Below are 15121 nucleotides of genomic sequence, written 5' to 3'. Positions count from 1 at the left end.
CCACTCAAATGCGCGCAACAAACATACTTTTAAATCACAATCACATTCCTGACGCCATTTTTTAAAAAGAGCAAGATGAAAGTCACAGTGACATTCGGAGCTGCAGCCTGTTGCTTCGCTCAGCTGCGTGCCATCGAGGGATCCTGCCCCCTGCCTCATGCATCGCAAGCGGAAGCTCGCCATCGCTGCCACGATTGGAACCATTTCACCGTCTTCGAGCAGTCAAGATGTAACAAATGAGACGTTACGGCCTTTCCAGGTATCGGAGTTGAGCTGTTATGCATCTGGTGGTGAGGATATATAAAGCAGAGAGGGAAGACCCTTCGTGAGACGAGCTTCTTGTCCACCTTCCGGCCAATCAGTACGCTCGTTAGGAGCTCCATTACCAGGCGCTGTTGCCAATAGTTGGACATGGTGGCCTACCTCCGTTTGTTGCCCGTTTTGGGCTTGCTTCTAGCAGATGGCGCCCATGTGGCTGCTCAGGGCTCTCACGGAATAGCTAATGGAAAGGAGGACTGGACAAAGGGAGAATCGAACTTTATCCCAGGTGCTTACATTGTCGAATTTGAAGACGGACATGTGAGTCTAACCGATTGCTTCCTCATTTCAGATTGTTCTCCCCCAAACCTATCTTGTCGAGTTCTAACCCCATGGTCGACTACAGGGTGAAGCATCACTGTTCAGCGACCTTCAGCGACGCGGTCTTGCTGCAACCAAGCGGTTAAACCTCAACTACACCCTGTTCAAAGGGGCTTCATTTCAGCTGAACGCTGTTGACCTGGATCCCCATTTCGCCTCCTCCAGAATCGCATCGGTTCCCTCGGTAAAGCAGGTGTGGCCTGTTCAACGATACAAGCGACCGGCCAACACAACACTGAGCCCCATAAGCAGCAACTCCAGTCACTTGCGTGACCTTTCGAGTCTGTCACGCAGAGAAACATCGGGGAATGACACTTATGCGGTCCACGCTCAGGTCCAGGTTGATAAACTCCATGCGGAGGGAATCACCGGCAAGGGCATCAGGATCAGCATCCTTGACACGGGAGTCGACTTCAACCATCCCGCCTTGGGCGGATGCTTTGGCAAGGGCTGCGTTGTCAGCTACGGAAGAGACATGGTTGGTGATGACTACGACGGCAGCAACACCCCTGTGCCTGGTCCTGAGCCCTTCAGCACATGTGACGGCCATGGAACACACGTCACGGGCATTATCGGAGCCTTGCCCAACCCCATGCGCTTCGTTGGTGCTGCTCCCGGCGCGACAATTGGAATGTACAGGGTCTTTGGCTGCAGCGGCGATGTTGGGGCCGATGTTGCCATCTCAGCAGTCAACCAGGCTTTCGAGGATGGAGCGGACATCATCACCCTCTCCCTTGGCGGAGCATCTGGCTGGACGGAAGACTCTTTTTCGGTTGCCGTGTCGCGAATCGTCTCAGCGGGCGTCGTCTGTACCGTGGCCAACGGCAACTCGGGTTCTGCAGGGCTGTTTCTCGCGGGAACTCCAGCCAACGGCAAAGGCGTCACTGCAGTCTCTTCAGTCGAGAGCACTCTGACGCCATTCCTGGGCACGGGAGCTTTCGTGAGTACGGACAACTCGACGGCGAATCAGACCCTCTTCGTCTACACCCCCGGAGCCTTTGCGTTCCCCAGCAACATCACCCTTCAAGTATGGCCAGTGACACCAGATGTCACTACAGACAGTACTTATGGAGCTTGCAGTCCTCTCAGTGACAAGGCTCCGGCCGATCTCAGCGACAAGGTCGTTCTCGTCAAATACGATTCAGCCTGCGGTTCGTGGACAGAAGTGAGCAACCTGCAGAAGAACAACGCCACGTACTTTATGTTCTGGTATGATAGTCCTGGAAAGTAAGTGTGGCCAAGTTCCCCTCTTTCTTCTCTTCGGACACGGAAAGACTAACCACTTCTCAAAATGACAGCCCTTGGTCTATTGGGGCTACCAGCGCCTCCGGTCTTGGAATGACAGGCTACTCCCAAGGTGTCCAGTGGCTGGATGAGCTCAGCAGCGGCAAGGACCTCTGGTTCACATTCGTGGAGTCATCATCGTCCACCAAGGCCGGTGTGTTTGTGCCCAATGCCATCAACCCCAACTACATCGATACCTTCACCAGCTGGGGCCCGACATGGCAGGCTGATGTCAATCCTTCCATCACCACTCCGGGTGGTACCATTCTCTCCACTTGGCCGTTGCCCTCTGGTGGCTACTATATCGATACTGGAACTTCCATGGCGACGCCGATTATGGCTGCTATTTACGCCCTCATCATGCAAGCTCGAGGCATCAGAGACCCAAAAGCTCTCCTAAACTTGGTGTCGTCAACGGCTCTGCAGCTACCCTTCTATGATGGAACCAACCTGTATCCGAACGAGCTGGCTCCCGTAGCGCAGCAGGGCGCAGGGCTGGCCCAAGCGTACAAGGCCGCCCATGCAACAACGCTGCTCAACGTCCCCAACATTGCGTTCAACGACACCGACAACTTTGTCAAGAAGACGAGCTTCACCATCAAGAACACTGGGAAGCGAAGCGTTACTTACACCATTGGCCAGACGCCTGCTCTGACCATGTATACATATGGAAATGGCGACAGTCACTTCCCGGCCCCCTTTCCGAATCCCATCGCCGAGGGCGCCTCAGCTAAGTTGTCCTTTTCGCACAGCAAGATCACGGTGCCGGCAGGTAAGTCGGCCGATATCACCGTGACGGCCACTCCTCCCCAAGGACTGAATGCCTCTGCCATCCCCGTTTACAGCGGATATGTCACTGTCAATGGCACGAACGGCGATGGACTCGTCATTCCTTACCTGGGAGTTGTCGGCAGCCTGGCCAAGCTCCCAGTGCTCGATCCCGACTTCAACTACATGATCCACTACAACGTCTACTCAACCGTGCCGGCTGCTGACAACACCACGTACATTGTGCCCTATCCCATCTCGACGGCCGCACAGCCAATCGATCCTCCACCAGACTATCCTGCTCCTATCATTCAGATCGACGCTGGCACGCCCCTCCTCCGAGCTGACCTCACCGCGGTGGGTAATACAGCGGACAAGGTCAACACGACCAAGGTGCTGGGCGTCGATGTCGTCGGTAGCCTGGCTGGCTTTCCCCTTGCGTATACTTCGAGGTCTTATTTCGTTACTGCATTCACGGGAATGACCCAAGAGGGGACCATCGTGCCTGAGGGGAGTTACAAGTTCTTGATCCGGGCGCTTAAGATATATGGAGATGTGAACAATCCGAAGGATTATGAGAGCATGCTCACGCAGACTTTCAACATTCAGTACAACACCACAGCCATTGCTTGATTCGGAAGGTCGTGAAGCACACGCGGTTCACCAGTTTGGAAAGACAAGGAACAGGAAATGAGCACAGTTACCATGTTGAGAGTGACCCTCGGCTTTGGACGCAGATTCAATGATATGAGACTTATTTTGGAACCATGGTTCTATTTTCCACTTCAAAGCCTGGAACCAGCTGAAGAGTTCATGAATACTTTTCTGAAGATCCAAATCATACAAAAACATCCGATATGGTGTAGTGGCTAACATCGCTCGCTCTCATTCCTCAAGTGCCGAGCAGCCCTGGGTTCGATTCCCAGTATCGGAGATTTCTTTTTGCAGATTTTGCCACATATTGAGTCATTCAATGAGCAAAGAGCATCTTGCTTCTTTTTTTCTTCTATCCCGACTCTTTTGTTCATTCTGTACAATGTGCTACGGGGCAAAATTACTTCAGTTGGTGAGTGAAGTAGCGCAGCAGGTGAACAGAGCTGAGAAACTAAACACACAGAGGCGCATACATTGGACAATGCAAGCTCAAGGGACGATCTGAACCGAACTTCTCTCTTTTAGGTGTTCAATGATCATGAAGCAATTCTTCTTTCTTTTCATAAAATTGAGGAGAAGCGTCATTCACCTCGGCGGATGTGAGCAGCATGGTCGGATGGAAGAGTGGTGGCTCAGGGGCCGTTGCGGCTATATTCATTGAAGACTCATACATTCATACTATCATAAACAAACTCTATCATAACACTTCTTGGACTCGTCACAACCTCTCCAGCTTCATCTAAGCGCAAAGAGTCAAGCTTACATCAGCATCGGCCGCGCAATTCTTGACTTGGCTCCCGGCAGGGGGGACACCGCTGGTCCAGACGATCTTGGGGCAGGCAGTGTTGGCACTGGCAACAACCACCTTGTGGCCGTTGAAGGCATCGCCAAAGACGTCCGAGAGGTCGTACCAGATGGTGTTGCCGTCGAGGTTGGTGGCGAAGATGGTCTGGGGCTTTCCGGTGTAGAGGCCGTCGGGCTGGACGGTGACCTTGATGGCGCGGCCGCCGGTGACGGGGTCTCGCGAGAAGGTCTCGCCGTAGGAGCCGCCCTGGGCGAGCGTCGTGGGCGCGGAGACTGCGCTGCCGACGGACCAGAGGGTGACGCTGAAGGGGCAGTTGTTGACGACGCGGGCTTTGCCGAGGGCAGAGGCCGACTCGACGAGCGCGGTAATGGCGAGGACGGCGGTGGTGCTGAACTTCATGGTGGAGGTGTTTGAAGAATTAGATGCTTTGAAGGAGTCGTTGATGGTGCTGTTGCGAGCCTTGGGAGTCTGTGAGAGAGTCTTGAGAGTGTGAGCTGATGATCTGTCTCGAGAGTCTCGCTTCAAGGGAACAAACCTCTCCTTTTATATCTCCCAAGCTCCCACTGCTCCTCGCGGCGGATGCCTCTTTCGATGCCTCATACTGCACTTCGTATCGAATGCTTCCTCACGAGCATCCCGTGTGATTCCTGCTCGTTGCGCATAAGCTGCTGGCACCAAGCCGGCCAGCACATCTTCGCAGCCTCTCGCATTCCGGGGGATCTGCACTATCCACATTGCCACGTTAAGCTTAATGCCTCTCAGAATACGAGCACCGCGATGCCCAAAGCAGCGTCGACCTGAGCGGTGAAAAGGGGCTCGATGCGGCTGAGAGCTGCAGCATATTGGGTTGGACAGTCGAATACGAGGCCGGAGGATGCTCTCTTGTTCGTTTCCATTCGATTGCGTAAAATAAAGAGACGGCCCAGGTTGTTTGCCTGCAGAGCAGAAGAGGAGAATAGAGTCAAGACTGGAGGCTTCGACTGTATGTCAGGGAGTGCCGGTCCGCTGGCGGAGGAGCTTTTGGCGGGATCGACGCGCCAAGCATCGTATTTCTGGGATGCGGGGGTTTCCAACTCAGACAAGTCCCGAGGCTGGGATTCGCCAGAGGCAGAGATACTAGGATGCAAGCGGCATGGTGTTTTGGCTCGGGCCTGGCATAAGCTCAGAGGGCTCCCGAGCCGTGCCTCCTCCTAGAAGCTGAATTTCATATACCTTGGATGAGATCATGTGTGCTGGGCTCAGGCATCAGCCCACAGACGGCTGGTCAGCGGCGTGACTGGAGGTGCCCAAGTCTGGAACATTTCCGCTCCCATTCGGGTACCAACATCGGGCACCGCGTCGGCTCGTGGAAGGGCTGAGCTGTGGGATGAGCGGGAGGATGATGCACCAGGTGTCGTATTATGCAGCCAAATGCAGGGCGGAAGCATGGCCACGGCTTGGGTGGCACAATAACGTATGACAGGCACCACGCGTAACGGTTTACCACGTTACCTCGGTATATGCTTAGAAGGAAGTAAGGTACTTTGTCCGTCAGTTCTTTGCTAGAACACTGTGGAAACAAGGTCTGCTCCAAGATGCTTCTCAGTACGATGTACTCCTTGAAAACTACCTACGTATGCTTTAAACCATGGTGCGACTTGGAAGCCATCGTACGTTCGGATCATCATGCAATCCAGTACTTAAAGAATGAAGCTGTATTCTATCAATCTATATGATCTACACTGGCGCAGTGCTATGCGGAAGATGAGTCGAGATTGACCAATTCCCCCCAGTTCACTCGTCATATCTTCGTCGTCTTCCCATGACGACCTAGTCAATTGCTCGCCTTGGTAAAAGGTCCCGGCAGCGCCTTTGCCCCCTCCACTCCATGCCACCAGTTGACACGAGTCGCCGTGAAAATCTCGTACTGGGGCCGTAGCTTGGTCTCGTGCAGCGTGAAGTCATCGACCGTGCCGATTCTCATGAAGCTCTGCTCAGGCGTGAGAGCGCTTCTGCGATACATGAGGGTGCCGCAAGTCTTGCAGAAGTAGTTTGCCATTTCCGTCCTCGAGGTCGGCGTCTTGTCCTGGCCCCAGCGGCTCAGGTTGTCCTCACCTCGGAGATGCCTGATGTAGGAGTTGTCGACGGTGAAGTTGGAGGCGAACATGGAGGCGGTGACTTTGCGGCAGTCGAAGCAGTTGCAGACAAAGGTGTTGATGAGACCTGGAGCTTGCGTAGGCTATTTGCAATCAGTCAGTCAATAGATTCATCAAGATTTGTGAGTTTGTCACAATGGTGTCGAGTTGAACGTACAAACGCCAGTTGCACAGCGCCGCAGAAGCAAGTAGCTGTAGCCTCAGTATCGGTAGACCAGCCATCTCGAGCAACCCCGGAAAGAGGAAGATTTTGAGATTGAGTTTGGCTGCTCATGATGGATGAAGGAGTTTGTCTTTTCTTTCTGATCTTTTTGGAGAGATTGGTTACTGTTTGCTGGAGTGGTTGCTTGTTGATGCAGTGGTTGCTTGTTGATGCAGTGGTTGCTTGTTGATGCAGTAAAGGATCGATTCATCGTCTTCAAGGCTCAACATAGTTCTATATATACATGAGGTTCTCACAGGGATTCTCAACACATTTCTCGTCTGGAGACTCAACATCAATAATGTTGCATCGACAGCTCGACATGACAAACGTTTCCTTCCATCGCCGCCTTCTCTCCCATTTCCCCATTCAGTAATTTTCGTCTTACAGGGTAGTTTTGCTTTCATGATGTCACTAGCTCAGGAACTCGTCAGGTCCGTTTAGTAAGGCTGGAATGGAGTACGTAAACGGGGCCGATGGTCGCCACTTCCCCATTCGGCAAATTTAGCCTGGGGGAGTTTAGTGCCTACGGAAGATGCCGCCTGCCTTCTTTGAATTCCCCATGCAGCAGATATTCCCCAACTGAAGGTGTCTTGGTCAGCTCGCCTTCAGTGGGCAATCAATTGGCTTCTAGATTCTACACGTCGGTGGCAGCTTCTGCGTATTTGCGACTGCCTTGATTTTCTTGAATTCTGCTTCAGTGTCCCTTCCCAAAGGCTGGAGAATCAGGATTACCCAGCCGAGAGGAGATGCCTCAGGCAACAGCATCGTACCTTGCTTATTACGCTGCAGCCATGGAGAGTGAAAGAGGCAAGAGCGACGTTGTTGGCAATGTTCTCGCTTAGAAGGTGGGGTGTGTTCAATCGGGGAAGGAAGCAGCGATGGCGAGCTTGGCAGATACTTCACCACCTTTGATCAGATAACAGAAACGGTCAATCATTACAGCAATAAACTACCTACCTACACCAATTACCTGTCTTGATCATCCCCAATCAACATCAATCAACATCACCGCAGTCAACACAAACCCATACGGATGACCCGGTTATGGTCACTCCTTTGTCCAAACTCCCTCGATCCTCGACTTGCGCAGCACCAGAGCCGCCAGATCCGCAACTCGCCCGCTTGTCAGCAGCTCCAGGACCTGCAGATGAGCCTGCAGCTCTTTGCCAATCCAGTTCCGTAGCTCAATGGCATTGAGCGAATCGAGCCCAAAGGCTGTGATAGACGTGTTTCCCTGCCGTGCCGCCATGACCTCTTCCGGCAGCATCAGGATGGCCCCGAGCTTGTCTCGAAGACCAAGCGTCACGGCGTCCTGAGCTTCTTCTTCAGTCGTGCATCTTCGTAGCTGCTGAGAGATGGACATATCCTCAGACCTCGACAGTTTGTCCGCATCGGCTGATGAGGCAAGCAGAGCATCACGGAGGTAAGAAAACTTGGCATCCAAGGCATAGAACGGCATTGACGATGCGTTGTCGAAGCCCAGTCCGGTAACCACTTGCCCCTGGCAGAAGCAATCGACTTTGCCTGTCATGGCGGATTCGATCAATGCCAGAACCTCAGCCTCGCCCACAGTGTTATCGGACAAATTCCTCATGACCTGGGACATCTTGGCCGCATTGTCAGCTAGGTACCCGACGCCCTCGACCGCGGCAAGGTCGATAGACGCGGCTGACAAGCCCTTGCGGCGTCGATGCAGGACAAGGGCATCGAGAAACGTGTTGGCAGCAGAGTAGTGTGCTTGGCCCCTGTTGCCCACAATGCCAGCAACGGACGAGAGAACGATGAAGAATTGGAGAGGAGTATCGTTGAGTGCGGTATGGAAGTTCCATGCCCCGGATATTTTGCTTCTGACAACGGCCTGATAGTCTTCAAATGTCATCTTTTCGAACAGGACGTCCTACGAGGTCGATTAGCGACGAGCCAGGCAACAGCAGCAAATGCTCATTCAATGGCTTGGTGGGCATCAAAAAGGGGGAGACACATACTCTGAGAACCATGGCAGCGTGAATGATACCTCTGATCGGAGGCAGATCATCCTGCAGCTCCTCCACCAATGACCGGACGCTTTCCGCATCTGCAACATCACAAGGCACAACGTATATCGAGGCACCCAGCTTTCGGCTCTCTTTCGTCAACTTGCTCACGTCATCTGTGATCTTGCCGCTCCGAGAGAGCAGGATGATATGACGAGCACCTCGCCTTACCATTCGCCGTGCAATAGAGCGCCCAAGACCACCTGTCCCGCCAATGATGATGTATGTCGCATCGCGCTCCAACATATCCGAGCGAGGTGCAGGGTGTGTGACCCTGACTTGGCTTTGGCCACTATGCGTCACCACCAGCTTGCCTGTCGTCTTACCGCTCTGCAGCCTGCGAAGTGCTGCTTCAACGTCTTGGATGCTCACGGATGTGATGGGCCCAATAGGATTGATTGTCTTGTTCTCGAGGAGACGCATGACGGACGCAAAAGTGCGCTCCATGATCTTGGGCCGCTCTGCCGCAACAAGCGTCAAGTCCACTGAGCTGAACGTGCAGTTGAATTCGAGCTTGGCCATCTCGAGCCTTGTGTTTTTCGTGATGTCTCGCTTCCCCAGCTCGATAAAGCGGCCAAACGGTGCAAGACACTCCCATGTCTCGCGAAGGAGATCACCCGCCAGCGAATTGAGCACAACATCAATGCCGTGACCGGCAGTGGCCTCTCGGATGGCCGGACCGAACGAGGTATCTCGACTGTAGAAGATGCGATCTTCCGGGATGCCATACGTCTCCATCAGCAACTGCTTCTTGTCCGCACTTCCAACAGTGGCATATATCTCGGCGCCTATCATCTGAGAGAGCTGGATGGCCGCTTGGCCAACACCGCCAGTTGCAGCATGAATCAATATCTTTTCACCATGCTCCAGCCGGGCCAGGTCCACGATGCCATAATAAGCAGTACAGTATACAACGGGAATGGAAGCTGCCACCTCAAAGCTCATATTGTCGGGGATGACAGCAGCGCTAGTCTCGAGACATCGGGAGTACGTGCTGTAGGCGCCCAGAGACATGGCGCAGACACGGTCGCCAATCTTGAGGGAACGAACGTGCGTACCGATTCGAGATATTACGCCGCTGCATTCGACCCCGAGGTACGGGCTGGCCACTTGGCCCATGGCGATGACTACATCTTTGAAGTTCATCCCTGTGCACGCCACTTTGATCTCAACCTCGTATGAGCCCAAGGGCGCCTCGTCCTCGTCCTTCCAATACAGAGAGTCGAGAGCGCCATATGTACCGACGGCGACTTGGAGGCGTCGTCCGGGCTGCTCGAACGGCTGCGCATATGGCGGTGCGGCCGAGGCCTCTGTGTCGTGATAGATGGCGAGGTTCATGTCATCTTGCTTGACAAGACGGGGGACCATGAGTTTGCCACCCTCTTCGGCGAACTCATAGTCCATAGGGGTGTCGCCTTCTGGAATTGCCATGGAGACTTTGGCGGCACGAAGAATGAGCTCGGCTTTGTCGCGGACATCGAGTTCAGAATGGGGATCCAGATCGAGAGAGGCTACGGCCTTGCTTGCCTCCGAGCGGACGGTACGCAGGAGCCCCTGCGAGATGTTGGCCTCTGGACGTTCTGCGAATCGATACGCTCCCGAGGACACCCAAAGTACCGACTGGCAGTTGGTGAGCAGATTCTGCATCTTGTCAAATGTTTTTGCTGTCATGTTAGCAAGGAGCGGTTCGTCTATCTCTGTCAAGCAGATATAGCAAGAAGTGGGCTCAGGAATAAGGTCAAAGAAATTGACGACTCGTGGCCTCTTCGCGGTACGCAGCTCCAGGAGGTCGAAGAGAGCCTCTACCAGTGGATCGCTTCTATCATGACGAGATACGAGGACAAACTCGGCATCAGCTAGGCTGTCGACTTCACCTGATACAGCCCCCTCGCCATTTGTTCCGTTGCCGTTGCTAGTTATAGTCCCGTTCTTGGCTACTGGATCTTCTTCCAGAGGACTGTCGGTCTTGTGTCTTCCATTGCCATTGACCTTCGCGCCGTTTTTTCCCCCGAAGACTTGAGCAGATGATTCGAGATGGCTGTTTTCCCCGTTACCACTTGTCGCCGCCCCGTTGGAAGAGGTACCATCCACATGTCCATTTTCAGCGGACGTCGGTTCCTTTTCTTGTCTTTCCGTTGTCTCTCTTAACTCATCAAAGGACTCCCACTCTACCCTGTAGCATATAGATCGCGGGCTTGGACTCTCATTGATGTCGCCATTTACGGGTGTCATTCTGAAGCCGCTAATCTTTATCACGGGCTCAACGGCATCTTTGTACCACGTGTCAATGACAAAGTCAACAGGTCCAGGAGCCGCAAAGTCTGGGCAGCCGTGAGCAACAACTTGCACCTGCTCGCCAGGAGACTTTGGTAGTTTGCTGCTTATATCGATCTCCTTGACGGCTGACGGCATGAAGAGAGAGGGCATCTCGCCGCTGCCGGCGCCGAGTATAGGAAAGGTGAGCTGGAACAACAGATCCACGAATGCTGCGGGTGCAATAGATGCTGACTCGAATGAAGCAGGCATTGTCATCGCTGTGTCGGGAATGGCCAAAGATGTGGTCGAGTACTGCTGGTGAAGCTTGATGTCGGCGTTTGGAGAGATTCGAAACACTCCGCTATATCCAGCTCCGCGAGTTTCCAGCTCAGAGTAGAAGCTGCCCAGGGGGAGCTGTTGGCAGCTCATGCTCATGATGTGTTGGCGACGGATAGACGCGGCACGCAACAGGCCAGAACCGATCGGATTCAACGGCGCAGCTTTTTTGATCCCGACAAGGCCGCTGCAATGCTCCAGCCAACCCCTGGCTGGGGTCCACGAGGAGACGCGGAACTCATCCCAATCATTCGAATCGGACCTTGTACCCTCGGCATACGGTTTCAGGGAGAACACAGTCTCATATGGAGCGCCGTCGTCGAGGATAAGAGCTTTGGAGACTTGAACTTCACGAAGGCGAAAGCCTTCGATCTGCTCAGCTGGGATACCTCGCAACTGAGCCCGCTGTGACGCCGCCTCCACAGCCATACAGATGTAACCTGCGAGAGGGAAGGTGGCCAAAGACTGCATCCGATGGTCCTTGAGCCACGGCACATCATCTGTCGAGATGACGTTCTTCCATTTCGGCTCAAGCTCACTGTATGAGTCCTCCAAGAGACCTAGGAGGTCGTGGCGTGCAAAAGGTTTCTGGCGTGACTGCTTCGACGAACGAGGCTCGAACCAGTACTTGTATTGCGACCAAGGATACGGGTGAAAGTCTGTAACAACAGCAGGCGGTTGGACACCTTCATTCGGATGGTTGAGTCTCCCAAAGTCAATGGTGTGGCCCTTGACGAACAAATTGCCCGCGCAGTTCAAGGCCGTGAAGGTGGCGTGTTGGTCTCGAACGAGGCAAGGCATATATTTGGTTCCCACGGCGGCTTGAGGGCTGATACCCTTCAAAATCTGCTTGATTGGGCCCTCAAGGGCAGAATGAGGGCCGACTTCGACAATGACATCTGGCTTCTCTCTCAGGTGCAACTCTTTGAGAGCTGTAGAGAAGAGCACGGGACTTGTCAGATTTTCGACCCAATAAGATGGACCGAGGGACGATGTCGAATCGAGCTTGCAGCCCATCAGCGAGGAGTAGAACTCGACGGCCGAGGTTGCTTGAGGTGCCACATACTTGATGGCAGCCTTGTAGTCCTCTGCAATCAGCTGCATGTGAGCAGAGTGGTATGCCATGTTCACCCGCAACTTGCGGTTGAAAATGCTCTGACGCTCCAGCTCTGCAGCAAGACTATCGACACCTTCTTCGTCTCCGGAAGCCGTGACAGAATTTGGAGAATTCTTGCAGGCCACGGTGACTCCCTGCAGCCCCTGGGCCTTGATGATGCTCCTGACATCTCCAGCCCCCGCACCGACAGCCAACATTGCACCTCGAAGATCCGGGTGCTTGAATTTCATTCCCCAGGCCACCTTTCCGCGCCAGTAGGCGACAGACATGGCATCCTCGAGGCCAATGGCACTAGCAGCGAAAGCGGCTCCAATCTCTCCGCTGGAATGGCCAATGACCGCTGACGGCGTGACTCCCCAGTTCTCCAAGAGCTTCGTGAGGCCAAGCTGTATCGCTGTGCAAGCAGGCTGCGAGATGTGCGCCTCGTTGATCAGGGTGTCTTCTTTCCCCTTGGCCAGCTCGTCCAGGAGGGAAAATTCGGCACCAATCTCTAGCAGATAGTCACTGCATCTTCGGACGGTGTTGGCGAATACCGGATGGCTCTCCATGAGCTCCTTGCCCATTCTTGCCCACTGGGCTCCTTGGCCGGTATACACGAAAGCCACTTTGGGCTGCTTGGAGGAGACAGCAGGAGTGGCCCCAACGCCGTTGAGGGCATTCGCGAGCTCATCGCAGGACGATGCCGTGATTGCGATGCGCCACTGAAGATGTGTCCTCCTCTCACCGAGCGTGTAGGCCATGTCCCGGGCCAGGCGCTTCTGAAAGACTTCGGGATGCTGCTCAATGTAAACGCCGAGCTGTTCGGCCACTCGCTTGGCCGCACTTTCATCATGGGCAGACAGGACAAACAATTTGGGAGCGTCGTTCCGGGTATCTTGAGGAAGGTCGGCAATCGACAACGGAACCTTCTCCAGCACGACGTGCGCATTGGAACCTCCGAAGCCAAAGCCGTTGATGCTGGCGAAGCGCTTTTGGCGAGGCCACGGCCGTATACTGGTCGGAACCTTGATGTTCCATTCGTCAAGGGGGATGGCTTCGTTGGCCTTTTCGAAGTTGACGTTGGGAAGAATGAAGCCCTTTTCGAGCATCAGGGACGCTTTGATGACGGATATGATTCCACTTGCATTCTCCAGATGGCCGACATTCGACTTGACGGAACCCATGTACAACGGCGCGCGCTTCGTACGGCCGGCTCCGAAGACGCGGAATATGGAATGAGCCTCTATGGGATCTCCAGCTCGCGTCCCGGTTCCATGAGCTTCGACATATCCGGTGTCCTCGGGAGAGATGCCAGCTCTGGCATAAACATCGCGAATCAAACGCTCTTGGGCTTCCCCACTGGGATTTGTCAGTCCCGTTGTCTTCCCGTCTTGATTCGTGCCGGTGTTCACGATGATGGAGCGGATCTTGTCGTTGTCCTCCAGAGCCTTGTGGAGAGGTTTGAGGATGAGGCAGCCAGTGCCTTCACCCCGGGCGAAGCCAGACTTTGCTCTGTGATCGAAAGCAAAGGTTTTGCCATGCTCGTTGAAAAGACTGCAATCATGTCAACAGATGCTCATCCTGTTTATCGCAGTTTGCTAGGGCCACGTGAAACAAACGACTCACCCCAACAAGGACATGGAGACCATATCGTGAGGCTGCAGATGCAAGCTGGATGCCGCGACAATTGCCGAGTCTGACTCTCCTGAGCGGATGCTCTGTACTGCCAAATGAAGTGCGTATAGGCCAGATGAACAGGCCGTGTCTGCCGCGAATGAAGGGCCATGAAGGTTGAAGTAGTATGAGATGCGTCCGGCTTGGATGGACTGATGGTTGCCCGTGGCATCGTACATGGGTATCTGGTCAACTTCTTTCAGATTGCCCAGTCGATAGTCCGAGGAGGTACCACCAATGAAGACGCCCATGTTGCTTCCAGAAACGGCATGTCTTGGAAGCCCAGCATTTTCCAGAGCTTCATACGTGCACTCCAAAAGATGCCTCTGTTGAGGATCTACCAACAAGAGTGAGTCTTCAGTCTACATACACAAGCAGCCGCTGCTGCTGCACAAGGAGAAGGAGATATTCATACCCATAGCCTCGGCCTCCTGTTTGGTGATATGGAAGAACGGAGCATCAAACGTCGACAAGTCACCATCCATGAAATAGCCACCTCGGTTGTTGAAGCACCCCTTTTTCTGCGGATCCGGGTGATAGAAGGCCTTGGTTGAGAATCTCTCCTCAGGAATTGGCCGCCAGCCATCACGGGAGCGCGACAACATGGTCCAGAAGTCGTCAATTGTCGAGACGCCTCCCGATAGACGGCATGACATGCCGACTATGGCAATGGGCATCAGACGCTGCCGATCCATGTCCTGCTTTGAGGATGACATTTTGATCTGCGAGAGAGCCTCGATTGCCAAGTTGTCAAAAATGTCAATGGATAGCTCTGCGTGGGAACGATCAGGCCCTGCCTCCCTTGAATCGTGGTTTGAAGAGAAATACGAAGTGAGAAGCAAAAGTCGGTGCGGAGAGGATGGTTTAATACACTAGACCTCATCTTCATTTTACACCCGCAGATCAACTTTAGCTTCGCCGATGAGAGAACACGCCCTCGATACGAGACATGCCAAAGCGAAAAGGGAACCACCGATGCGACTGTCAGACCAACACAGTCCTAGTTTCCGTGAACATCAGCCAGACACCTCATGGCTGGTGGGTATCAACAGTTTGCGGCTTCGAGGCACGGCGCCACGCTCCCGCAGGGCCGGTAATTACAGGAGAATCAGGACCGAAAATCAGCTCGCGGAGCGTCCAGGAATGCTGTATTTAGACAAGGGGGCCGTTATTCCGTTATTCTCTTGTCCTACAACTGGACAACAAGGGCTGCCCCCAATGAGTCCGTGTTGGAAA

General features: G+C 53.9%; 4 protein-coding genes across 4 annotated transcripts; 1 reads left to right on the top strand and 3 right to left on the bottom strand.

The window, feature by feature from the left end:
- Positions 1-411: 411 nt before the first annotated feature.
- On the top strand, positions 412-3324 carry CCMA1212_009133 (Minor extracellular protease vpr; the record flags this gene model as incomplete). Its single annotated transcript, XM_073706231.1, has 3 exons — positions 412-579; positions 665-1866; positions 1938-3324. 3 exons carry the CDS (start codon positions 412-414, stop codon positions 3322-3324), a joined length of 2757 nt encoding a protein of 918 aa, XP_073555167.1.
- A 760-nt stretch (positions 3325-4084) lies between these two features.
- On the bottom strand, positions 4085-4549 carry CCMA1212_009131 (Antigenic thaumatin-like protein; the record flags this gene model as incomplete). Its single annotated transcript, XM_073706230.1, has 1 exon — positions 4085-4549. One exon carries the CDS (start codon positions 4547-4549, stop codon positions 4085-4087), a length of 465 nt encoding a protein of 154 aa, XP_073555168.1.
- A 1414-nt stretch (positions 4550-5963) lies between these two features.
- CCMA1212_009129 (uncharacterized protein) lies at positions 5964-6667 on the bottom strand (the record flags this gene model as incomplete). Its single annotated transcript, XM_073706229.1, has 2 exons — positions 5964-6368; positions 6443-6667. Coding segments are annotated over 2 exons (630 nt in total), but the record flags the coding sequence as incomplete, so codon positions are not given.
- An 871-nt stretch (positions 6668-7538) lies between these two features.
- Positions 7539-14918, bottom strand: CCMA1212_009128 (Lovastatin diketide synthase mokB; the record flags this gene model as incomplete). The annotated part of the gene is made up of 5 exons (XM_073706228.1): positions 7539-8387; positions 8476-13765; positions 13838-14222; positions 14301-14686; positions 14914-14918. The coding sequence occupies 5 exons, from the start codon at positions 14916-14918 to the stop codon at positions 7539-7541; spliced, it is 6915 nt and encodes a 2304-aa protein (XP_073555248.1).
- Positions 14919-15121: the final 203 nt, after the last annotated feature.

This window comes from Trichoderma ghanense, assembly GCF_004382785.1.
Source record: "Trichoderma ghanense strain CCMA-1212 chromosome Unknown scaffold_15, whole genome shotgun sequence".
NCBI lineage: Eukaryota > Fungi > Ascomycota > Sordariomycetes > Hypocreales > Hypocreaceae > Trichoderma > Trichoderma ghanense.
Note: the sequence above shows the minus strand (reverse complement) of the source record. Positions and strands in the feature narration are given on the sequence as shown.